At 47.3% G+C, this 25,962-nt stretch overlaps 1 protein-coding gene across 1 annotated transcript in view; it reads right to left on the bottom strand.

Moving 5' to 3' along the window:
- The window catches only part of EBF2 (EBF transcription factor 2), a gene marked incomplete at both ends in the record, with an annotated part of 192,077 nt that extends 166,508 nt beyond the window's left edge, over positions 1 to 25,569 (bottom strand). The window contains 6 exons of the mRNA XM_081236248.1: positions 14,603 to 14,671; positions 20,791 to 20,864; positions 21,379 to 21,434; positions 21,715 to 21,778; positions 22,842 to 22,998; positions 25,439 to 25,569. Of these exons, the coding sequence (XP_081092374.1) occupies positions 14,603 to 14,671; positions 20,791 to 20,864; positions 21,379 to 21,434; positions 21,715 to 21,778; positions 22,842 to 22,998; positions 25,439 to 25,569 (551 nt within the window). The remainder of the gene's footprint in view (positions 1 to 14,602; positions 14,672 to 20,790; positions 20,865 to 21,378; positions 21,435 to 21,714; positions 21,779 to 22,841; positions 22,999 to 25,438) is intronic.
- Between the last annotated feature and the right edge of the window lie 393 nt (positions 25,570 to 25,962).

The following is a 25,962-nucleotide window of genomic DNA, read 5'->3' on the forward strand; positions in this document are numbered from 1 at the left end:
AGACCGGCTAAGACGAAGTTACCGACAAACACGCTGGCAGCCAGCTCCTGCCGAAGTCCTCGGTGACTTAGGGAGAGATACAGGCGAGGAGAGGAAGGAGGGACAGAAAAAGGACAGACAAAACGAGAGGAGAGGAAAAAGAGAAAATGAGGAAAGAGCAAGGGTGAGGGGAAAGTGAAGAGGCAAGAAAGAGAACAGAGCGGGTGGAGATGAGATAAAGAAAGGAGAGGGCTTCCCTGGTGGCGCAGTGGTTGAGAGTCCGCCTGCCGATGCAGGGGACGCGGGTTCGTGCCCCGGTCCAGGAAGATCCCACATGCCGCGGAGCGGCTGGGCCCGTGAGCCGCGGCCGCTGAGCCTGCGCGTCCGGAGCCTGTGCTCCACAATGGGAGAGGCCACAACAGTGAGAGGCCCGCGTACCAAAAAAAAAAAAAAAAAAAGAGAGACTGTGCCATTGGCGGCACTTCCCACGTGTCTAGAGATGGAAGAGGTCCATGAACTTGGATGGGTAAACATTAGATCTTTATTTTCACTGCCCCCAACCTAAATTTAGCAGTTCCTTCCATTTTAAATGCAGACAAGAAGTCCCAACGGTATTATAGATCCATAGGATTCCCTGGACCATCAATGGGATCCATGGTTATAAAACAAAGTGGCGGAGGGGGCCGCAGTTTAGGACTCCGAAATTCTGGGAAGGTAATAGGTATCCTCCCCCTTTGCGGGCATAATAGTTCAGAGGAGAGGTGGGCAAAATTTTCAGTTTGGAAAGGAGATCCTTTCATTTACTCCTTGGGTCGGGTTTTCTGCCTTTAGGCCAAGGCTTCCGAACCTTGCCTGGACCTCTCTAACGTGCAACAAGTTTAGGCTTCAGATGCCAGGGAGCTTTCAGAAGTTTTTCTCAAGGTCATCACATCTGAGTAACAGCTGAGAGTTAGTTCCACAGTTTTGCAGGTCAGATCCAACATGACAATTTTTTTTTTCTGACACAGTTTTGCCCAGCTGGTTCCCGCTAAGCTCTGTAAAACTCGAAAAAATGGTAGGCTGTGACTTCCCAAAGAAACATGTCACTGACGCCTCATTTTTAGTTTCCGACTAGGGGAAAAAAACTGCTGAAGAGATCAAGAGAGTCTACAGATGGAATGGGTCTCAAAACAACTGGCCTTCTGCTCAACCCTTGACATCACAGAATCCTGCTGTCAGGGTAGGCTAGCATCCAGAAGTCAGTGGACCATTGGCCCCATGACCTATGGGGTAACTACTAGTTAAGGCCTCTATAGATGCCGGTGGGGATGCCCTTGGAAATTCCCACCTAGTAGTCCAGCATCACAGGTCGGACTGTCCCAAGTGATAGAAATCATGCCAACTCACCAAATGGCTCTCTCTGCTCTAGTCTGCCAGTACTTAGGTTTACTGCAGAACCTGGGCTCTGTGGTAGAAGTTTCTAAGCTAAAGCATTCCCATCCTCACGAAGCAAGGAGACCTTACACCTTGACTTGGGGCTTCCTTGGTGCTGGATTAGGTTGGAAATTCTCAGAATAGGCGTCACACTGAAACCACCTACCTGATCGGGGTTAAGAAAGGAAGAGAAAGTTTTCAGCGAAGAGCCAATTATGACAAATTTCAAGCACTTTTCTCATCTAAAGAGGGGAGTGTTTTAAAGGACAGGGGAGGGCTTCTCAAAGAGAAGCCCACAGCTCCACTTCCTCTTTAGCGAAAGAATGTTTCTACCTGACAAGAAAGAGCTGGGGGCGGGGGGGGGGGCCTCCACGTGAGTCACGCCCATGTGTAGGTGGTGACGGCCATCAGGGGTCGGAAGGTCAGGCAGAGAGAGGAGAAAGATGCTGAACGAGATGGGCCCCAACCTAAACCATACACAGGATAGGCTAACATCAATGTCTGGTTTATTTGCTTCCAGTCGCAGTGATGGGAATTAGACAATTGCTTTAAAAACTCAGAAGCCACCGTAAAAACAGAAAATTATTGCTTCCTGTCATGACCAAATATTAAACACAGTGCACACCTAATGACTCTATCCCTCCCCAGGGAAGGAGCTTTACGAACAATAAAATCCCAGCGGACTGGCACTGTTTGGGTTTGGAGGTCTCATTATGGGCTCACTGATCCAACACAATTTACAAGCTCAGTGGACACCACTCGAAGTGAAAACCACCAAGCCACAGTTATAAACAGAACACCTACAGTAAAACCAGCATTTTACTCTTCATCGGGGAAGGAAAAGGGGGAAGGAAGGATCAGAAAGAAAGGCATTAGGGACAAGTTGCTCATGGCAATAGTTCTGACCACCTGCGTTGGAATCAAGTTCAGACCCACCACTAGAGAGCAATGCAGGGACTTCCCTAGCGGTCCAGTGGTTAGGACTCCACGCTTTCACTGCTGAGGGCTGGGGTTTGATCCCTGGTTGGGGAAATAAGATCCCACAGCGGCGCGGCTCAGCCAAAAAAAAAAAAAAAAAAAAAAAAGCGCAAGGCAGGCGGGGAGAAAGCAAGGGAGACCCTAAAGGTGAAGGCAGGAAGGAAAAAGAACGTGAACAAAGGTGAAAGAGGTAGATGGGGACGAGGTGGGGCACGAGAGAAGCAGAAGAGGAATTTTTAAATCTGCTGCTCCTTTTTCTACACAGGCTGACTCGACATGACATCAACTTTTCAAAGTTAGATTTTTTTTTTAAGTTCACTAAATTACCCAGATAGATGTCTACATGATGGTTATCCTTCATCTTGTGACTCAACATCTGGATGATAAAATGCATAAGCCAGTCTACGCTGACTTGGGCAAGCACCAAGTGGACCGCTCGCGTTAAATCGAAGGAAAGTCTGGCTCTTGTTCAAACGTCAGCCCAGACCAAGTCGGGAGAGAGGAGCTTCCCCTTTACCTTTAACTTCATGCAATTTATCACTTGAGCCTAAACAATCCCACATGTGTGAAGCATTGAAGACAGAGACTCGGGGAAGGCCGAACAAAGGCTTTCAGGAAAGGCAGAAAGTGAACAGGAGACGGTGGATGGTGGACGCGAAGCAAAAGCAATGCGGGGGAGGCGACAAGTTCATAAAACAGGGACTAGACGGGACATGAGCCCAAGGCACCGAGAGGTGACAAAAGAGAGAAAAGAGACAGAACACGGGGCTGCGGGGGAGTGCTGGGTGGAGAAACTGGCAAAGACGAGGGGCCCCCGAAATGCTGCTGGTTCCCAGTAAAGCTTCCTGCTCACCTCTCAGCCTCCAAACTGAATCTCCTAAGTGTGAATCAACTTCCACACGGACATGTGGGTCAAAGGTGATAAGCCCCAGGTGAAGACAGAAAAAGCGCTACCAGGAGGGACCGTACACGTGCTGGTTGGCCCTGGGGCCAGTTGGGGCTCAGAGCTCCTTCACGCATCTCTCTCCCCTTCTTAGCACGGTAAGGCAGCCCTGCCTTCCCTATTCTTCAGATAAGAAACTGGGATTCAGGTAGCCTTGCCAGATAAAATACAGGATGCCCAAGTGATTTTGAATTTCAGACAAACAACGAATACTTTTTCAGTGTAAGTATACTGCATGAGAAAGGCTCATACTTTTCAGTATTTGTTGTTTTTCTGAAATTCAAATTTAACTGGGACTTATTTATACTAAAAAAAAACTCATTCGTGTTTATCTGATATTTAAATTTAACTGGGCATTTTATATTTGTATGCACTAAATCTGGCAACTCCAGATTCAGTGAGAGGGAGGAATGAGTGAATGGGTGAACGCATGAATGGCAAGAGAGTAGTCAAACCCAGATCTGAGATTATTCTACAGTCATTATCGTACGACAGGAATAATAGTCACTTCAAGCACTCAACCCACACAGGTCATAAATCTATGTCCTCCGTACAACCTCACCTCTTCTGGAGTAAGAAAAAGCCTTTTGCACAGAAGAAACTGGCTACGTACGAACTGACTGCTATAGTCAACTAAAATGCCACCAGTGTGACCCCTGGCTTGGAAGGTGATGAGTCCTCCGAAGCTCAGTCTGCTTAGAAGCTTTGCAGAACAGCAGCGGTATATCGACATGAATGCCACAGCTTTTCCTGCCCGCTCCCTCAGCTTTCATAGACCATCCCAGCTTTGTCTGGGGAGCTGGAGATCCTGTCTCTAATCCCAACTGAGTCTTTGACCTGCTTGTTACACAGCCCCTGGAGTAGTTGCTCTTCAGTTGGGTTTTCTCATCTGAAATGGGATGACAGCCCCAGTACCTAGCCATAATGAGTCATGTGCTTAGCTTTAAATCAATCATGAAAATATCCTGTGCAATTGTGCAAATTGGACCCAAAGCCAAAAAAAAAAAAAAAAAAGGCTCATTCTTGGTCTCCATAGCGACCCACCTCAGAGGTCTTACTGAAAGGGCTTGGTATAACAGCATTCACAGGGGCAGTGACCCTAAGCGTTCCACCATTTTGCAAGTTCTCTTTTTTAAAAGTCCCAGCATCTTATGGGCCTTAAAAAAAAAAATGGAGGTGGGGCTTCCCTGGTGGCGCAGTGGTTGGGAGTCCGCCTGCCGATGCAGGGGACACGGGTTCATGCCCCAGTCCAGGAGGATCCCACGTACCGCAGAGCGGCTGGGCCCGTGAGCCATGGCCACTGAGCCTGCGCATCCGGAGCCTGTGCTCCGCAACGGGAGAGGCCACAACAGTGAGAGGCCCGCGTACAGCAAAAAAAAAAAAAAAAAAAAAAAATGGAGGTGTTAACCCCAAAGTGTTGGCCTGAATCCAATGGTTCCACCCCTCCAAATTCTTCCACTCCTGCCATTATTTCAGTGGGACTAGGAATTTCTCCCTTACTTCCTTCTCGAAAGCTCCTGTTATACGGGAGCAGCTGCCGTGTTTCTCACCAGTTCTGGCTCCTTGGTGGTCTTGAGGGGGCGGAAAGGTTAAGATTAGAGAAGAACTTTTCTGGAGGACAATCATTTAATTAATTACCTGGTCCAGACTGATGAGATGCTGACTCCCTATAGACTTGGGTCTTGGCTGCCTAACATGCTTTGGGCATCTTGTCACTCAACAACTTTCCTTTCTGATCAAATACCTCCTCCGATGCAACTCTAGGTCACTGTGCAGCACAGAACAGAGCCACAAAAAGAACAACTTTTACAGGATTTCAATCAACAAATAATCTAGTCAAGCCCTAGTGGGTAGAATCCTAAATCTGCAAATCATCTGCGGATAACGACCTTTTCATCTCCTTGGGATATGTGTCCTATTTTCCAGCCATTTGGTCTGGTAGTCACTTGGCTGGGTCAAAAATAGACCCAGAAGAACTTATCCAGCCCTGTTTGCTCAAACAGAAAGGGAGAGAAAATAACTGGAAGTTCTAGAAAGTTCTCTCTGGGTGAGCATGTAGGCTTATCAATCTTTCCTAAGTTCCGGGGCCTTTGTTCCCCCTGAAAGCCAGAGAGACAACTTTGGAAAAAGATACCTTTCTTATAGACAAATATCTATTTCTTATTTCCAGCACAGCACCATTTCAGAGTACTCTTCTTCCACTTCTGGACTCATTTACTTCCTGGCAAATCTGCCATTTAATCACATCACACAATTTTATGAGGAAGAAGCTGGAAGTTGAAGTGTACCATTATCTGTTCTGAACAACCCCATACATCCAGCTGGCCCTCTGACTTTCAATGTGAATTGATCCAGGGGACCTGCTCAAGTACTTTGAATGAGAGGATGCTAGTAAAGGTGAACTGGTTTTGGTCTTACTCCCTCTTTTCTAAAAAATTACTTATAAATGGTTCAGGTCTGGCCTCCGAGTTTCTGCTTTCTCACAAACATCCAGGCTACTAAAAAATTCACAGATTGCCAGATGGCACAACAGCAGTTCTTTGCAAAGGATCTGAGCTTTCCAGTGAACAAAGGACGCATACTCATGGGGACAAGTGGCAACATCAGCAAAAGCTTTGGAGTGGTGGGTGTATTGGGGGAGGGGAAGTGGGGTGTGGAGAGGTGAGAAAATGGGCCTTTCACCTCCATGACTGGTATCTGGCAAGGAAAAAACTGATTCCCAGCTGTTGCTGGTAGAAGAAGGCACACACGTCCAGAAGAAGTTGAAAGAAACAGAATCAGAAACTGAAACATTTTATTTCACAAAATTGAAGCCTGTGCCCATCTTCCCAATCCCTGATGGTATAGGGTGATGGAAATAATGCCCAAGCTTTGGCAGGTAAACCTATATATTCCCAAAGAGCCACGAAAAGAAACGCATTTGTGAACTATTGTAACGTCTTCCTAATAGGTTACCCTACATTCATTCTCCATTTTCTCACTGTACTACTCAGAATCCTTTGATATCTTCCCACTGCCAACACAACAATGTCAACACACTTCTGTAAAGGCGTATAAAGTCTTCGGAAATCTGGGCCCAAATAATCTTTCCAACCTCTCCTACTGTCCCCCTTTACACATATCCGTGCGCCTCTAAAATAACGAGCGGATTTAAGGGATTCTTTCCCTTCCACATGCCTTTTCCTGCATGCCTTCCTTCTCCTCGAATGCCCTTTGACCTCACCTGCCGATGTCCACGTTACAGCTCTCACCACGTACACCACTGCCTAGATGAAATTCATCTTCCCACTTTCAGTTCTTCCAGAGTTTTTAATCTCTACCTCTTTTGTGGCACTTTTCACATTCTACATTCCATCACGGTTATTTCTGCACATCTTTTGTTTTTTCCATTTGAACTGTAAGCTCCTGATGGGAAAGCTCTGTGTCTACTCAATCTTATTATTCCTAAGAGCACCTTGCCACGTCCATGACACGACAGGCCCTAGATAAATAGTTCCTGAATGATTCATTCTGCCTTACAACCCTAGCTCTCTCTTCTTGGCATTGTTTTGTACCACTCTGCCCCTGGGGGGTAAGACTGCTAAGCAGTTGTCAAATACAGGTACTTACAAGAAAGGTCCTATATAAACTGGCAAAAGACTCCGTCATCTAAACTCTCTGATGCTTGGCAGGCAGAGATTAATCTGCCAACTAATATTTACTGAGTGTCTGTAGTATCCAAGCCACTGGTTAGACACTGAGAGACACAGGCTAATAATTGCTATGACTCTTTTAAAAGCATCTGTTCTGTCATGCACTGTATGGGCACCATACACACGTTAATGATTTAACACAACAACTCAATGGAAGAGGTAGTACTATTAACACCATCACAGAGCCAATGATATTAGAGTCAAGACCTAAGTGACATATGTTGTCTGACATCCAAGAATTACAATATAGTTGGAAATGTAAGGCAAGCCCACATAGGGAAAAAGATAACAATACCCATACATCCTAACAAGAGCGAGTATATGTGACAGTGTCAATGAAAAGACTTTGGCTACAAGAATTGATTTCTTTCAAATGGTAGAATCTAAACAAGGTCTTGAAAAGGCGATCAGATTTACATTGGCAGAGAGTTGGCGGTGGGGATTCCAGGCTGGACTGATGTGTGCAGAGAGAGACGGGGGGCATATTCGAGGTCTGTTTGATGGAACAAACATTTTGATTCCATGTTGATTCTTAGAGAAAGAAATGATGGGACTAGAAAGTTGAAACCTGTCTACCATTCACTCACCTAGTCTTCAAAGCACTTTCACAGTTTGCAAATGCATTTTTCTCTGTGTGATTATTTAAACTGTCGCTCCATGAGAGCAGAACCATGCCTGTGGTATTCCCTTATGGCCTCTCAGTGCGAGGGATTCTCGAATATTAGCTTAATAACTGAACAACAGAAAAAAATACTAAATGAATGAATGATGGAGTGAATCGATGTATAGACAACTAGGCTAGCTTGTGTCAAATGCTAAAGTTCTGAAGTCTAGGAAGACTGGTCAGTCTAGTGGAGACAGTATAATTCTTAAAAATTAAACCAATTACAGAAATGAAGATCATAACTTTGCAGTTCTTTAATTAGGAGGAGGAGAATGATTTTCTCAAAGGAAATTTCATTTCTTGTTTCCCACTTGTCTCAGGTTGTCATCCAATGAAGAGTCTCAACCCAAAGGGACATTCTTCTGCACCAGAAATTAGAAGAGTCCCTTCTCCTACCTGTATCTCCCAAAAATGGCCAAGAAACTAGCAAAGGTTTTACTAGAAAATGAAGGAAGGAGAACATGAAAGAATGATGTTTTCACTTTGGTTAAATAATCTGTGTTTTTTAGTGGGAACATCTAAACCTCTCTGAGGGAATGGAATTTTCACTAAAAAAAAAAAAAGCCCAAGGCCAGGATTTTGTAGACTCTTCACAGCACTGGGCTCCGCTATGCCCAGTAGGGAGATGGGGAGTCTGTGCAGAGAAGGCACATATGAATAGCTCCCGTAAATTATTGGTGAGAAAGGATGATGAATTAGCATGCCTGACACCCAAACCTGGGCCTCTGCTAGGAGCAGAGAATTTAGAGCTGGAAGGTAATGTAAAGCTCACCCACTAATCCAAAGCACTTCATTTTACAGATACGGAAACTGAGGCTCAGAGAGGCGGCTCATGACCTCCATGACATGAGACCGCTAGTTAGTGAACGATCTGGGGTCAGAAGCAGGTGTCCTGATCCTAGCCCAGGGCCATTCCCACTACATCATGCTGTCTCTCTGGGGACCGATATTCCATCAGACCTGTCACACCATTGCACGTGACTTGTACAATCTCAGAGTTAAATGATACTTCAGAGGCCAGCGATGCCCACCACTTCCCAGAGAACCGATCCTCTCTCTAGTGTCCCCATCAGGAGTTCTTCAAACCATGCTCACCAGGTTTTCCTGTTCCTCAACAGCTCTAAATTCTGGGAAGCTTCTCCTTCTATTACACCAAACCCTTTTTCTCCATAACTTCCACCCGCTGATGACACTCCAATTTCACCACGGAAGCTGGCTTTGTGACCTACCTCCTTAAGACTCATTTCTTCCTCTGTAAAATTAAGACTTTTCTCAACTGTTGAAGATTAGTTAAGATTAGTTAGTGAACACAAATTGCTTAGCACTCTGCCCAGCACACCATAAGTGCCAGTTAAATGTTAGATAAATGTTGAGTATTGTTCTTATGCATCCTTCTCAGAGACAGAATTCTTCGTTCAGGAGGAGTCACTACTGATATATCTGATTTGTCCATTTCTAGGGAGCGGGAGGGAGTGGTCACAGACCAAAAACCAGCCTGAGTGGCCTAGGATGGTAAGAATCCACTGGGCTTTGTGGACATAAATCTGACCTACAGTTCACTACTATCCAAATACTGCTTCTATGCTGAAAGGGACAGTGGGGTTAAAAGCAGAATCTACACCATAAATCAAGAAGAGATCAATATGGAGTTCATTTGATAAATTAACCAAAAGAAAAACTCCCATGTTCAGGATTAATGTCACACCCTCCAGCATGCACGGAAGGTCCATAAGGGCTTTACTACCCAGTTATTCTCTGAAAGCTCCACTTTCTGGAGTTAAACGATACACGGAGAGAGGAATAGTAAGTCTGGCCCAGAGGAAAGAGGAACCAAACACTTCTCTGGTAGAACAAGGTAGCTGGTGAGGCAGAGAGAAGCAGGAAGAGGATGTGCCAGATGGCAGGGGGAGGGCAAACGAGAAGGCTGGACCAGAGCGGGGGAAAGCAGCAGGTGAGGATGCCTTCCAAGATGGTAGCAGGAGAAAGCTTCACTAAAAAATGAAAAAACTCATACTCATTAGGATGGCAACTATATAAAAAAAACAAAACACTAAACTAAACAAGAAAATAACAAGTAATTTGGGATGTGGCGAAAATGGAACATTTGTGCACTGCTGGTGGGAACGTAAAATGGCATAACTGCTATGGACATGGCATGATGGTTCTCTGAACTACCATGTGATCCAGCAGTTCCACTTCTGGGTGTATACCCAAAAGAATTAAAAACAGAGACTCGCAGAGATATTTGTACATCCATATTCATAGCAATATTTTTCACAGTAGCCAAAAGGTTGAAGCAACCCATGTGTCCATTGACAGACGAATAGAACAAAATGTAGCACAGCCAGACAATGGAATATTATTCTGCCTTAAAAATGAAGGCAATCTTGATACATATTGCAACATTAAGGAAACTTAAGGATATCATGCTGTGAAATAAACCAGTCAAAGAAGGACAAATACAGTATCATAGGAGGTACCTACAGGAGTCAAATTCATAGAGGAAGTATCAATAGCAATGGTGGTTGCCATGAACTGGGGGAAGGGGGAAATGGGGAGAGAGTTTCCATTTGGGAAGACGAAAAGAGTTCTGTAAATGGATGCTGGTGATGGTTGCACAGCAAGGTGAATGTACTTAATACCTCTAAACTGTATGCTTAAAAATGGTTAAGATAGTTAATTTATGTTATATATATATTACAACTAAAAAAAATTTTTTTTAAAAAAAGGAAGATAATATCAGGAAAATGCCTCATGGGCAAATAAATACCAGATATTTCTGTGTAAACCTTCTGAATGAAGATCATTCTGATGCTTGTTTGGCTTCTTGAAAAATAAAATAAACAAAAATTACGGAAACTTAAAACAGTCCTTCTGGAAGCAGAGCTCATAAATATAGGAGCCCAGGATCCGAAGACAAAAGTCTGCGATATTTCGCATGTGAGAAACAGGTTGGAGCTGCCCTTTAACAGAAAATATCATACAAAGATTCAGAAAGAACTCTTGTCCCCTCCTCCCATCTGACTTTTCGTGGGGCTGCAAGAACAGGAACGGTGAAGACCCGTTCTCCTTCTCCCAAGTCTGTGAGATTGTCCCTAAAATCCTCTTCCCATGGACCACCAAACTCTCCTGAGCCCAGAGATGCGGTAGCTGTTCAGAAGAAGTTTCAGAGAGAAAAGAGAGTCTAAAGAAAGCACAGCCCATGAAAAACAAGGTCGAATTAGTGCTTCCTTCTGAAACCACAAACGTAAATCCGTTTGAGCCCTTTTATTTTTATTTACCACACAGAGGTCTTTACGGACAAGGTGTAGGCTGAAGACCTCGGTATGGATTATGTCTTCATTGTTGGTTTTGTTTTGTTCTGTTTTGTTGAGTTTTCTTCAGATAGGAACTTTGAATTTTTACACTCAAAATGAATAAACCCTTACTGCCACTCTGGGCGCGCATTTCTACACAGAGGGAAGTCTCTGCTGGAGGCCCGTGATTCAGCAGCAAGTCCTGCTGGGCTGTGTGTTGGCCTGGCTTTTTGGAGAGGCGTGTGGCTGCCCAAGAATTCACAAAAGCATGCCGAAAAGACAATTGAAAATAAAAATTAAATTTATGTTTCCAGAGAGATTAAGGCAGGGAGTCATTTAGACGGGGAAAAAATATTCCCAATCTGGGGCTAAGTCTTAGGAAACGGAGAACTCAGTCTCTGATGGGATGCCCTATTGTACAATCCAGTGATTTTCAATTAAGGGTCCACGAGGTTGTGAAAGCTATTTTTCATATTTCAAACAGCCTATTGGCGATGGAACGTCTGCCCAAGACACGGTCACATGGGCTAAATGAAAAGTCAAGTTGTTTCGTGTTTGAGCTGGCAGTCTATCAAGTTAGTGTGGTAACACTGGTGGTTCTAGTCCAGATCAGAAACTCTGACTGGCCATTGATGAGGTCAAGGGCATTTCTTTTTTTAAATTTTCAATTCTTTCTTTCTTTCTTTTGGCTGCGCCGTGTGGCATGCGGGATCTTAGTTCAGTTGCCCGACCAGGGATCGAACCCCTGCCCCCTGCAGTGGAAGCATAGAGTCTTAACCATCCTGACCGCCAGGGACGTCCTGAGATCAAGGGCATTTCTGGAATGAGATTTTTCCTTTCCATTCAGTTAATAAAAACGAAATTACAGCTGGATTATTACTTGTTAATTGCAGCTTGGCAGGCAAAATCTTGCAGAACCTGGCTCACCAAAGGAAAAAATAAGAGGGGTCCCTGGCGGTGAATATTTGGGAACCACTTTTGATCCGCCCCTTCCCCTCCCCCGGACATACACAATTCCAAGGGAATAAACAGGCTTCCCTGGAGCCAGAGTGGAACATGCCTATTGTGTGAGAAAACTCAGAGAGACAGTGTAAATTAACTGCATCTGGTTAGATGGAGCAAGCAGGGGGAGGAGATAATTAGTTGGCGTTATAGGAACAAGGGCAAAGAAGAGAGTTATCTATTTACTCAGAGGAAATCCAAAATAGACTACTTAGCACCCGTTTGGGGCTCATGGGTCATCTCAACATCTCTAAGCCGGCAGGTGTTGAACCCAGGGACCAGAGGCACCGCTCAAGCCCTGGATGACACAAGACACCCATCCCACCTCCGGCAAATGGAACCCTGCCTTCATCCCCTTTCCCTTCCACAAAGGAAGGGAGGAAGGCAAAGGAATGCCCAAAAGACAGGAGCAAGAAGCAAGATTCTGGTGAAGAAACAAGCAGTGTCTTCAAACAAAATCCCTACAATGAGGAAACCGGACCAACGCATCTGTTTATAATAAGATGAGTTCTCTAAAAATCTGATCCGGGTCAATTTATAGCACCCTTTGGTATGTATGTTTCCATGTGTAGATGCACAACATTTCGGAAGTAACACATATTTCAAGTGATGCAGAGACATCGCTGGGCTGTTTTATTGTGCACAGGCTAGTAAAAATAAATGCCACAGTCACATAAAGCTCCTTAAGACGCAGCTAAAATACAATTTCCACCTTCTCAGAAGAATTTAAAGCATTCTAGCACAAACAACGAAGGCACACAACCTGAAGATCTTTTCTCTCCATAGATGCCAAAAGCCTACGTACATTAACATGTGCATTATGTAGAGCATGTTCGGCTCTCTCCCTGAGTTCAGGTTCTATGTAGTTTCTTAGAGAAAGAACTGCTACTAAGTGCAGAGCCTTTAGGATGTGTGCTTATGAGATGTAAGGTGCAGGTTAGCATTTACGGGTTTGTAAACATTTCTAAAGCTGGTTTATGGGTTGTTTATTACAAGACAAGATGTAACAACCGTGAGGTTAGAGTACCCTCTTGAAAGAGGAGCTAAAGCTAGTTAAAAAAAAAAAAAAAAAAGACTAGATGAAGATTAGTGAGCTCAGTGGACCCGCTGGAAAGGACGGCTTCCGTGTCTAGGCTGCCCTCATGGGCTTCATGTTCCCCAGAGGATCCAAGTGCATCCTAGGAAGTTGGGAAATCATGTCAAGTGTGATCACATAAATTGGGACAGAGAGTGCTGGGAGGAAAACGTTGTGGCAGTGAGAGGCTCACAGGCCAGAAGTAAGGACAGCTGTGTTCTAGGGCCAGTTCTGCTCCAACCAGCTGTGCAACTGCGGGCAAGTCGTGTCACCGTTCCCGAGTTCAGTCTTTTCACCCATCAAATGAGAAAGACAGCTGGCCCCCAAGGGTTCTTGCAACTCATTAATTTTAAGCTTCTGTGCACTTTCAGAAAAACTAAAAACATTCCAGAGCCCCCTAAATTGATGTCACCTGAACCCCCTAATATCGGCAGCATATACCTCCAGCAAACATCCTCTATGTGTCTATCATCCTCCTCCAAGGATCTCCGAGAATACTGCAAAACTGCCATGGATATTTTAGCTACCTTCTGAAACCTACAGCAACAGGCCATACCCTCCAGGTATACCCTTCACGATACTATTGAACAGAGATGTTGAGTGCTTTGTCCAAGGTCAGAAGCTAGGACAGGATCAGAATTCCAGCCTCCTCATTCCTAGGGCTATGCTATACTTTCCACGAAGAAAGCAAGCTGGCTTTCTGGGAAGAATGCCAGAGGTTCCATTCTCCCAACTGAGAATTCGTTGGAATATTGGAATAACAACTTTGGAGACTGTGGTCTCTCCAATCCATTTCAGGACCTGTCTAGAAACACAAAAACCCAGAGAAAGAAGCAAGAGGGAATTATTCCGTTTTTTAACGAAAGAGAAAAAAATTAGGGGTGGGAATATGGGATTTCTTAAAAATTACATGATTGCTGGAAGTTAAATTGGTATTCCTTCATTGGTTTGTAAGTTCTGTTTCCAATCACAAAAACATACAGCTGAGGATGCCGACATCACATTTCAATGAATTAGCATCTTGTCCCAAAGAATCTTTCCCACTCTGAACAAAACATAGAACCCAGAATGCAACCCTCTATGGTAGAAAGGAATCTCCCTCAGTGCAACAGAGAGCTTGTCATCATCCTCTAAACCATAATCTAATTTGACAGTCTTCAAGCCCAACAGCACAATCACGGACAATGATAAGAAAGTTACTGCGTAACTTGGGATATACTGCCTCTTCTAGGAAACTGATTGAGGCCCTATCCTGCCAGATGGGAGAGATGTCATCCTTTACCATCTTTTACCATCCACCCACGCCTTATTAGGCTGAAGTCAGTGCACCTGGAAAATAATCCCATCATAGATTTAGAGACATATGTTCAAAAAGGAAGGTTCTGACTTCTTCCAAGAAAGGCCAACCAAAACAAGAAAACACATGTTGGACCAGCTCCAAGCCTTGAAGATAAAATGAAACCAACCTTATGGCAAAGCCCAGTGATCCACACTCAGAGTTGAGATTCTAAAGGAAAGAAACCAGAAACAGTTTTTTTTTAAATCACTTTTTCCCCCTACCTGTCGATGATGACAGGGTCTGAAGGAGTCTCATTTCGGTTGCCACAACTTTTCTTTTCGCAACATCGACTGTAGATTGGGGAGGAGCCAAAAGAGTAAGAGAAATGCGTTAAAATCAAGAAAACACAATGAGCATACAATGTAAGAACATTCACAAAAACGCATACGTCCTAGGTAACTGTTCAACTATGAGCTGCTTGATATGAATGTACGGCCATGTTCAAAAGCAACGCTAAACTCGAAACCCAGACTCTTCATTCAAATTCTCCCTCTATGACTTATAAACTGGGTCATTCTCAGCAAATCACAACTTTTCTGAGAGCTATATTTATAATTTGAATGATGGACAATTGGATTTTAAGATCCAGAATGTCATCTCCAGCTCCGTGATGAATGATCTTATTATTGTATTTATTATCATATATTTTTAGATCTTTGTGTCTTAACAAATACTTGAAGGAAGAGGGGAGAGGCAAATGTATGAAAAAGACCCCAAGTAGCTGCCTGGATTACTATAAACCTTAGTTATATAACATCTTTCTTCAGAGAACTCGGTGTACTTTGTAACCATTTATTCATTCATTCATTTCCATTATTTTCTAAAGACGAAGAAAGAAGACAGGAACTATGGTGTGCCTTGTCAAATAGGGGGAAAAAATGAGGCAGGGAGCTGTAAAGTGATATCTCCAATAATTTTCAACAAGTCCAGAACAGAAATGGGACACGGCATGTAAGCCCCATCCTGCAAACTCTGCGTCCCAAGACTTCCACTGGCAAAGTGCTGGGTTTCAGGTAGATACCTGTGAAATGCTTACGGAATCATCTGAGAGGAAGAGAGAAAGAAGGGGCCCTAGAGCAAATACAACAGATGGGAAGGACTCCGTAGGACCTAAAGAGAACAAAACACTCCCCTCCAAAGGTACCTGTGTGAAAGACCTAAACAAATATGAAAAGGGCAAGGGAGGCTGGGTGGCTGGAAGCACTGGAAAATCACATCCCTGTGTTGCCTGTCGGCTGCTTGTCAGGACCACAGACTTCTAAATACCTCTCAGCTCATCCAAGCATGTGGTCCACCATGAATAGGAGCTGGTGAAGGATGTAGCCTTGACATGGCTTAGAAGAAAAGCATTATCATCCACACCAGTTGGAGAATATGTGTCATAAATGTTAGCAATAACCAAATTTATGTAAGTGTTGCCCTTCCCGTGATAGTTTCTGTATAGTTTAAGATCGATGCAGCACGATAGAAGGACCGGTAAAGTGGGAATCAGGGCTCTGGCGTCTAACCCAACTTTGTCACTAACCAGTTGCATGGATTTAGTCAAATCTCCTTCGCCCCACTGGGATTTGCCTTGCTTATCTATAAAATTAAAGTGTTGGACTAGATTATCTCCAGAGTCTCTTTTAGGTTTGAGAATGGCACAGGCTATGAGATTCCCTGAGCATCCTTCGATTCGAAAGTGGTGACAGATTAGGGAAAAGACGAAGTCGCTGTGGCATCAGGGACCCAAAGGCCTAACACCATCCCAGTCTTAGATTTGCTTTCTGGTTCTGTGCAGTGCACTTGCCCTCTCTGATCCTCTACAGAATTACCAACAGACAGATAATTTTTTTAAAATTTAAGTCCATCTCTCTCATGCAGGGATGTGTGGATTATTCAGTGAACAATTCTACCATTCTCAAAAAGTTAAAAGTACTTGAGAGAGTCTAAAAAAACCTTTCAGCCAATGGGCACAATGGGGTTGTAAGAAATTTAATCAAATTAGTAAGAAGTAAAGGAAAAATTGTCTCAAGTTTTTTAAATACCAGAGTTTGCCACTGGGACGCGGAAATAATAGTTTGCCTTTGAAATTATATTAGGTCTTAACTTTTAAAATTTCCATCTCAAGATTAACACCAATAAAAATTCTGACCGTCTGCTCTCCCAGAACCTTTGTCTCTCTTCCCAACTCCCTACCCGTTGCTCCTGAAGCCACCATCCCTGTCTCCCCCCTCTCCTGTTTCTATTGCTTAAGTCAGCAGGATAATACCTTTGCAACTCAGGCAAACCTTTTTTCTTAGCAAGACAATTTCAAAACGCCCTATACAGGCTAGTTATCTGAAGACCTTCTAACTAGACCCCTCTTTGACATCACCAGCATGTCAACCTAACCCAAATCTGTGTGCGATTCTAAGTACAATTTAATTACAAGAGAACACTCTCAGGATGTGCCAATCTATTTAGCTTGAGAAGGCATGATTCTAAGGAGGCCGAGTAAGTTTGCAAAATTGCTCAGCTGAATTCAGCTGCTTTCCATGGGGACTTTCTCTGGAGGAAAAGAAAAACAGATAAAAATGTAAGCCTGGTGCCAGTGTAATACAATGTGGGGAATCAACTCAGGGAAGGAAATGATACTCCAAGAAAAATGCAGAGAAACTTTAGGACCCAACCTTCCATTTTCCAACAGTAACATATTTAAGTATAATCTCTAACTTTAACACCCAGAAAAGAGGTAGCAGACATTTGGCTGTCGGACTATAATAGTGAAGGAATAAAAATTATAGGAGTGGACTGTATTCACCCCATCTGAGCCCTTCGTAAAATTTCTCTTGGTTAGCCAAAGCGAATTCTTTTTTCTTTCTTCCTTTCTATTTTAAAAAGAAAAGGTCTCATCAGGATGTCCAAGTTATCCTTTATTTCATTTCTTAAATGACATTCCGTCCTCAAGCCAGCAATAGTAACACAAGCAAAGGGAAATGGAGAGTGGAAGACATTCATGAACCCACATTCCCCAAACAACCGCTCTGGGATCAGGAGGTGGGGAGCTGACATGAAGAACCGGGTCCCTGAATTACTCAGATAATAAGCTCAAATCTCCCTTCCTTTGCTATAGAGACAAAGCCTGTGACCAACTTCAGGTGCAGCTACTTTCATGAAAAGGCTTTTTAGGGTTATTTTCTAACAAGCCATTCTCCAAGTCTGAAAGTCTTTTTAAACACTGAACAAGACTAAAAAAATAGGAAAAGAGGGGAAACAAACAAAGAGAAGAGGCAACTGAATTTGGCACGAGGTTAAGGTTGTGTCCCTAACTACCACGGGGAGGCTCAGAAGTACTCTTTTTTTTCCTAATGAATGAAAATGAAAGCTCTTCCTCCGCTCCTCGTTTGGCTTGGTTTGGCATATTTTATTCTGGTCCTTATTTGGAGAACCTTTTACCTGAAATACTCTCAGTTTGCTTACAGGCCTCTTCCACCCTCCCTGTCTCCTCATGGTGGTCTTTGGAGAGGGAAAGAGAAAAAAAGCAAACCAGTTGGGGATGGGAGGTGGGAAATACGAGAAATTTTCTCCCAATCCTGAATCTTACCTGCATTTTTCAGAAAGGGATCAAGATGGGGGATATGCAAAGGAAAAAAGCCCCAGCCCTGGACACAGGGTGTCCAGTCAGCCAAACTCCTGCTCGAGACCAGCCAGTGTGCCCTTTCCCCTCCAAAATCGTTTTTAAAATTCAACCCTCAACTTTCAAAAATCTGTCTCTAATTTCAAACTCAAATAAGCGCACAGCATGGTGGCTTTTGTTTTGTTTTCTTCTCCCCAACTCCTCCCTGCGATTGCATAACAAAAGTGTCTAAATTCACACCATCTGGCCGATAAAGACACTGGCCTCACTGCCCGGCTGGCCCATCTGATTAGGGCCCCGTCTAGCCTGCGCCTTGTGGCGAAAAGTCACAGCTGTGGGGTTTGCTCACGCTCAATACAACTCTGTTATTAGCCAGCTGTAGGCCTTGAGACGACTTCTGTTCAAATTATAATATCTTTTAACCCTCTGAGCATTGAGGGCACAGGGGTGGCTGGCAGCGACATAACAACTAGACTTCTCCTTGCTAATAAATGGCAAAATGAACTAAAGCAGGGAAGAGGGGAGAGGAGACAATTGGGGAAGGGAGAGAAAAGTTATACCTAAAAGAGATTTATTTTGTTGCCGCCTAAAAGCTAAACACCAGTTTATGAGCTTTTTTTTTTTTTTAACTAAAGATTACAGAACACAAAACCATTCAGGAAAATTCCCAGGTATGCCCAAGAACACCATGCAAATGAAACTAAGTGTGTGCAATACCCACTGAGAAACAGGGCATCTGATTCATCCCTTAATCACTGACTGTGATAACTGACTCTTAAAATGTGACAGAAGGAACTTTTTTCCCTGAAAAAAGTCAACCAGCTCTGACTGACAGATTGAATGGGAACTTCCCTTTTAGATGCATCCAATACTTGCCATCACCCCAGCTCGTCCCCCCAAACACACACACACACACACACACACACACTACAGACACAGTACCCATCCCAAGGATCATTTATTTACCCACAGTTAATATTTGTTTTAAATTCTAGTTTGGGAAGAAAATAGCAGAGCATCTTCCCACGTCTCAAATGCAGAAAAGTTACAGTACATTAAATTTTTATATTGTGTTACTAATGCAGACTAAACTAGAGGCTTTAAAAATTGATGCTGCTACTTAAACAGCATAAAATGAGGAGGATTTGATTGGGCTTAAAAAATAAAAATGTCAGCCTTAACTACAGCTGGATAGGGCATGCAAGTATTATTTAAAGTGATAGGTATAATTCATCAGACAATGGGTCAGATTTAGGTTTTGTTTTCTTTTCTTTGAAGAAGATAATCTCTCCAAACAAAGACATTTAAAAGTAGAAAGAAGAATTAAAAAAAAAAACCCTGCCTTTCACTTAGCCAACCAAATAAAAGTGTTCTGACTATTTAATGTAGGTACTACATGCAAGTTCATCTTGGAATTGTATTTTCTTTCTGAATGTACCTATCAAGGGGCCCTGGGATAACGGAGTAGCTATTTGCTTACCCCATTGTCCCACATCTCACCCAGCTACTCAGGAGAGGAAACCTCGAGTCCCCTCAGCTGAGGCCACTGGCAGAGTTGAACTTTGCAGTTGGCGAAGTTTGTTTTTCTAATACTTGGTCAAAACCAAAACAAACATGTCTGATTGTTATGGTTTCTTCCTGACTGCTTGAGGAGGGAGACGGGGCTGCCGGGAGCTGCCCATAAAACAGTCCAAACTAAATCAGACTGCCTGCAATTACCCAAAGTCTGGAGTTGGAAGATATTCACTGAAGCAACAGTGGAGTAAGGAAGAATTGAGGCTTTCTCTCCAATGAGAGATTTTGGAGGAAGAAAAATGTGCATGGAATAGCATTTAAATTTTTATAATAAAATAACCACCTCTTCCCAGAGTTTCCTTTCTATAGCTTTTCTCCTTTGCTGTGGGATTCCCCCATAACCAGCACATATTAGACACTCAATAAACATTTATTGAAAGAATGAATAAATGTACGGGTTAAATTTTTTTTTAAATTTTCTTCTGCTCCAGCAGAAGAAAGGACTCGAAATGGATTGGTCTCAGAAGAGAAGATGGGAAAAGGTGTAGGAATTCGACTTAGACTGCACCTTTCACAACTTGGCCCTCAGAATCCAGCTGTTGCTCCAGACCTCGTACCTCCCCGGTTGGGGTCCTCTCCCCCACTTCCTCCCATCCACAGGTGGTGAACCCGACTGGTCTTTCTAGCCGGTAGTTCCTCCTGACTTAAGAAACTCCCGTGGCTCGGGAAATCTAGGAAAAGCAACTTCCTTGGAGGAAGAAAACGCTTCTGCGTCACAGACAGGTGCCTCAGCTGGGGGGCAAGGGGTAGCGCCCCCAAAGCGGGCCGTTCCATCCCCTGCGGTGGTCGCCCTTCCAGACTGCCAGTCGTTCCAGGACCTTGACTCGGTAACTCCACAAGTGGCCCCTCCTGGGCATCTACCCCTAGCGGGCCGGACCGGCGGGCCTTGGATCGCGACCGACTCAGGGAAAGCCCCCGATCCCAAACTTGACCCGCGGCTGCCCTGCCCCTCCCCGCGCTGCCGCCTACCGCTGGACAGCGGACCTTCCATGGAGCACAGGAAACTCCTGAGACGCCTGGGGGTGGAATCCTGAGTGGTTCTGGGTTTCCTGTTTGACCCCCAACCGATTTGCTCTTAGAATCTGTCTTTTAAGGAGGCAAGCCCGGGCGAGGCCGCCCGCTCCGCGCGCCAGCGCTCGCGAAGGTCAGCGCCCGAGACGCACGCGAGCCAGCGCGCCGGGCGCAGCTCACCTGCCCCGCGCTCCGGCAAAGCCTGCAGGAAAACACGGCTCTTACCTGCACATCACTTCGTGTGTCAGGAGAACTCGGCACATTTCCGGATTCTTATTTTGTCCCTCGTAAGCTATGGGCTGCGAAGGAGGCGGGGGCAGGGTGGGGAGATACGAAGGAGTGGAGGGACAAAGAAAAGGGGACTTAGGAGCGAGCACAAAATCGGGTTTCCTCTCTCTGCCCGCTACTTCCTCGGGAGCTCCCGCTGGCAGCACAGAACCTGAGCTGTGGCCTGGTTAACTCGAGCGAAATAGTAAGAGAAAAGTTTGCCCTGGTGAGGACGTATTTCTCGCAAAAGGGAATATTTGGGGGGGACTGAATCTCCCAATAATTGTTTCCGCTCTTCATCCCTTTGCTCACCTACTACCATCTCCAGAGTCTCCCCAGCCAGAAAGACGGGACAACTGGGGAGTGAGAGGGGACATTTATTTTTCCAGAGCAGACAAAGTGTGGGTTTCTGTGGAGGGGCTGTGAAGACTGACCCAGGAAATCGCGGAGGGTAGGGGGAGGTCAGAGACAGGCCAGAGGGGGGAGGGGGCAGGACGGAGGGCCCCACCCCCCACCCCCGCAAGAGGAGGGGACAGCCGGGCTCACCTGCTTGGTGACCGAGTCGATGAGCCTTACGTACAGGTCCTGCTCCGTGCGGACACCTGCCGGGGAGCAGGAGGGCGCGAGGTGAGGGCCGCGGAGCCCCGCCCCGGGCATCCCAAACCTGTCCCGCCGTGGGGCCCGGCCAGAGCGCAGGCGGAGCCGTCCTGGGGGCAAACACCACCCGCCCGCCCCGCCCCGCCCCGCCCCCGGCCCTGAGCGAGCCTCCCGCAGCCCTGCTCCCCCCAGGCCTGGAGCCCGGCTGCCGGTGACCGCGACAAGGTCAACTGCCTTCCTTGAAAAGAGGAACAAGCGGGCGCCGCGGGCACTCAGGGCGCTCACCGTTGCTGTAGAGGAGCTGTAACTTGTAGTGGGTGCCGTTGTTGGTCTTCTCGTTGCCTTGTTCCTGAAAAGACAGAGTCCCCTGCTTTCCAGCCCCCAAAAAGGAGAGAGAGGGGGCTTCCCTAACCCACTTCCCACTGCCTTTCTCCCAGTCACCGGGCAGCTTTGAACAGCCCCCTGCCCAGGTCCGGGTCAAAGGGCAGGAGCATCTGCCGCTGTCCAAGCTCCAAAACTTTCCAAGGCTTGCGGTCACTTGACCCTCTCCAGCCGTCTGTCCCTCCCCCTTAAAAATGCCCTCAGAAGCGCGACCCCGGCGCTGGGGCCACCGGACACTATGTCCAGGCTGCCTTTAAACAAGCCCCACCCAACCTATCGGGCTCTGCCTGTCCTGCAGAAAGGTGAAGGGACCTGTCACTTGGAAGAGCAGCATTTGGCCCTGTCCCACCAGGACCGCAGCCTTGGAGCCACTACTAGTTCAGGGACCCAGGTCCGGGTTCAAGAAGAAACTTGGGAAGAGCCGGCTCCAAAGCTTGAATGGTACAGCTGAAGAGACGGAGGCCCAGAGAGAGCAAGAGACTTTGCTTTCCTCCCACATCAGCTTCGTTTGAGATAAAATTCAGCGCCCATACCGGGGCCTGGGCCGGGGCAGGCACTGCCTTGGGAACCAGAGTGGAAGAGAAGGCTGGGGGTGGAGAGGCAAGGCTGGGCTATGGGTTTCCACCTTGTACCTATCTAACCCACCCTGCCGTGCTGGCAGGTGCAAAATAATAATAAAATAATAATAATAACCCGGAGAGGGGCAGGGGCGGCTTTGACTATACGTTTAAACTATGCTCTAGTTGGAAGGGCTTTGCTCCGCGGTCAGTCCGTGCCCAGGCTCTGCTAATGATCCAGAAGCCGGGTGCGCAGGGCCACAAGCGCCGCTGCAGCGGGAGGTGCGGGCGGAGAGTGCCGGCGGGAGAAGCTGCGGGGAAATCGACTGATTTAAGGGCTAGGGGTGAGAAGGCTCGATTTATCATCCCTGCTGATGTGAGCGGAAAAGTGTCGGGAGTGACAGATGGGATCTTTAGTGCTTTGCAAGGAGGTAGTTATTAGGCCGCGAGGGGAAGAGGGGGACCTGCGCTTACTTTGTCGTTCTCCACGAAGTCTACGAAGGCGGTGCGCTCTATCTCCACCGGCTGCCCCTGCCTGTCGTAGAGCGCCAGGACGAAGTGAAAGAAGTTGGATTTCCTCAAGTTGGAAGGAGGCTGCTTCTCAAAGTGGGCCCGGGACAGGGCTACTCCGCTGCACACGAAGAGACACGGGGGACACCAGACACGGGAAAGGAGAGAAAGACACGAAGTTACCAATGCGCCCACGCAACATCGCAGAGGGTCAAGGGTCCATGTCCCGGTCCAGGCTTCTGGACCCCTCGGGCGCTTTTTTCTATTAGGATTAAGAAGCGGGCACTCCTTAGAGGAGTCACAGTGGCCACGGGGGTCGGATAGCAGGGCCCACGACTCTGGACTTTGCCACCGCCAGCCGTTCCAGCCTCCGGGCATCTCATGCCCAGTAGCTCAATGTCCGGCCTTTAGTGGAGACCCAGGAATCGCGACTGCAGGCCCAAGCCCGGAGGGTCCCCCCGAGACGGCGGCCCAAGTCTTGTCGTTGTGCCGCCCCAATCTTCTTCCTCTTCCCGCCGCCGACCGGGTCAGGATTCGGAGCTGGGCCCGAGGGGTAGGGGACTAAGCGCCTCGTTAGTTTTGAACAAGTGACCCTTTTCCTTCATCTTCATTGGACTGACCTGTCCTGGCACTGCTGCCCACAACGCACCACCCCCCAAGCTATCTCGGAAAGGCGGTGGGAGAGAACCCCGTGGGGGCGGATGGGAAGCCCAGAGGCCAAGTCTCGGTCCTACAGGGAGAGGCCTCACCTCCTGCTTCCCTCGCTCTTCCGAAAAGTTGCGCCTGGGACAGTGGCAGGGCAGAATCCCCCTCGACCAGTACTAGCGATCGAGGACCACCGCGGACGACATCATACTGAGGACCCCGCCCCTAGAACTGCTGAGCTCGGAGAAGCCGAAAACTTCAGGCAGAGCGCGTCCTCACCTGGGGCCGAGAGTCTCCCCGCTCTAGCCGCATCTCTGGGCGGCGCCGGCCAAACGCGCTGACCGCGAAAGCCGTGTTGGAGGACCCGGCAGACGCCCTGAAGTGTGTTGAGTATGTGCACACACCTCCCTGCCGACCTGTCGCGGCCGGGAACAAACTGGCCGCCAGATCACATTTAACGGGAGACTCGGGGTCCAGGCGAGCAAGCAGATGGACGGAGCTGCTCCGGGGCGCTGGGGTCGCGGGGCGTCCTGCCCCAGGGCGCGAGCATTTTCCCTTTTTTGAAGGGTGTAAAATTTTGACTAGACTCCCCCAACGGACAGCCTGTTCCAACTTGAACAATTACTTGATCTGGGAAAGGAGGAAATTAGGGGAGGTGTCTTTCAGGAGCTCGGCTAGGGAACTGCGCCGTGGAGACCGGTCTGCGGCGCTGCCTGGCTTCCCTCAGCCTGCAGCCCAGCGAGTCCCCAGCGTGCCATCTGCTGAAGGACACTGGCGCCCCCCCGGGCTCGGGCAGGAGGGAGGGAGCCGCCGCCTGCCCCGGTCTCCTGAGCGATGCGACTTTTGCTTCCTCTCCTCCAAGGGTGGCGGCCCGGTTCGCTCTACCCGGGACACCTAGAGTCCTGGCCTGGAAAGGAGTAATTTCTCTGCGTGATGTCGGGACTGCGAGGGGGATGACCAGGAGAGTAGATAGAGAGGCATCGGTGCTGGGTAGAAGTCTTGGGGGTACGGGGGCTGTCTCTCGCAGACAAGGTCGTGGAGATCACAAACCTCAGCTCAATAGTGGTGGTGAGGGAGGGGAACCAGAATGTCTTCATGGGGTGGCAGCCTAGACAAGGCGTTTACTACGTCAGCAGGAGAATGCTCACAAACAAAGTCAACTTCAGGGACCAGCAAAACTAGAGGCTTGTGATCCCTGCGTTTGCGGTGCGTCTCCTTTCTTCCGTGACTCTTTCTACGGTAACTCCTTCGTCTTTTCTCTTTAGTCTCCTCTCTACCCTCACCCCCGCCTCTGTGCATCTAGTCCACTGTTTTCTCTCTGCGCCCGTACCCTCCAGCCTGCCCCCCTCCCAGGGCACCCGGCCGCTCTGCCTTCCCAGGCAGGCGCTCCGGCCTCTCCTGCTCCTCTAGCCGCCATCGAGCCTTGGGCTCTCGGCCTCCAAGAATCGGCCGGCAAGATGCGGGAGGAGAGGCGCTCGTAAGCAGCTGGGCGAAACCCGGGAGTCGCCGGGAAGCCGGCTCTCCTCCAGCGGCCGCCGCTGCTGGCTCCGATCCTCACGCTCTGCCCCTGGCTGGGCCCGCCTCGCAGAACTAGGGGCTGAGCTAAGAGACATCAGATACGACTTTGTTATTTTTCCTCCCAAAGAGTAGTCTGTGGGGAAGGAGTGGAGCATCCAGGCAGTTCAGAAACTCGAGTGTTGGCTGCGGGATAAGTGTTTCCCCTAACTGCAGCGACCTGCCTGCCGGAAGGCGAGCCCTAGCGTGCGGGGCCAAGGCGACAGATGCGGGGGAGAGCGAGCGAGCGCGAGCAAGAGCAGCGAGGGGGGTGACACACACACACAGAGAAAGACAGTGAGAGCGAGGGAGCGAACAAGCGAGAGATTGCGAGCATAATCATTGTGCGGCCGTCTCGTTACCTCTGCGCAGCGACATTGGCGTCCACCACGCCGACATTCCGGACCCAGGACCTGACCGAATCCATCTCGGCGCCCAGCGATTTCTCTTTCAGAGCTGGTCCTCTTCCTAAAGTATCTTGGATCCCAAACATTTAAAAAGTCTGATCTACTGTCGCTTTAAAAATGAGTTACAACGCTGTCCTCACTGTCCCCAACGTTGTCACCAAACCGTCTCCTCCAAAGCAATCCAGGAAAAGGGATCAAGTGCCGAAGTTTGAGTCTCTCTTGTGAAAAAAAAATTTAAAAAGATAACCCGTCCTTTGCTTCCACGCGTGAGGTGCGGACTGATGTCGTTAAAGTTTGGGTTATATCCTCCTCAAGTTCAGATCTGCCGCCTCAGGCCCTCCGCCCTAGGTCTCTCGCATCCTTCCAGGGGCAGCGCTGCCTCAAGAAAGTGATCACAATTTTGAAGCATCACCTGTTCTGGGAGAAACAGGAGGAGATTGATGGCTGCCTAATCTCTCCCCTTCCTCCTGGTCCCCCAC

The sequence above is a fragment of the Mesoplodon bidens genome, assembly GCF_964165515.1.
Source record: "Mesoplodon bidens genome assembly, chromosome: 6".
Lineage (NCBI taxonomy): Eukaryota > Metazoa > Chordata > Mammalia > Artiodactyla > Ziphiidae > Mesoplodon > Mesoplodon bidens.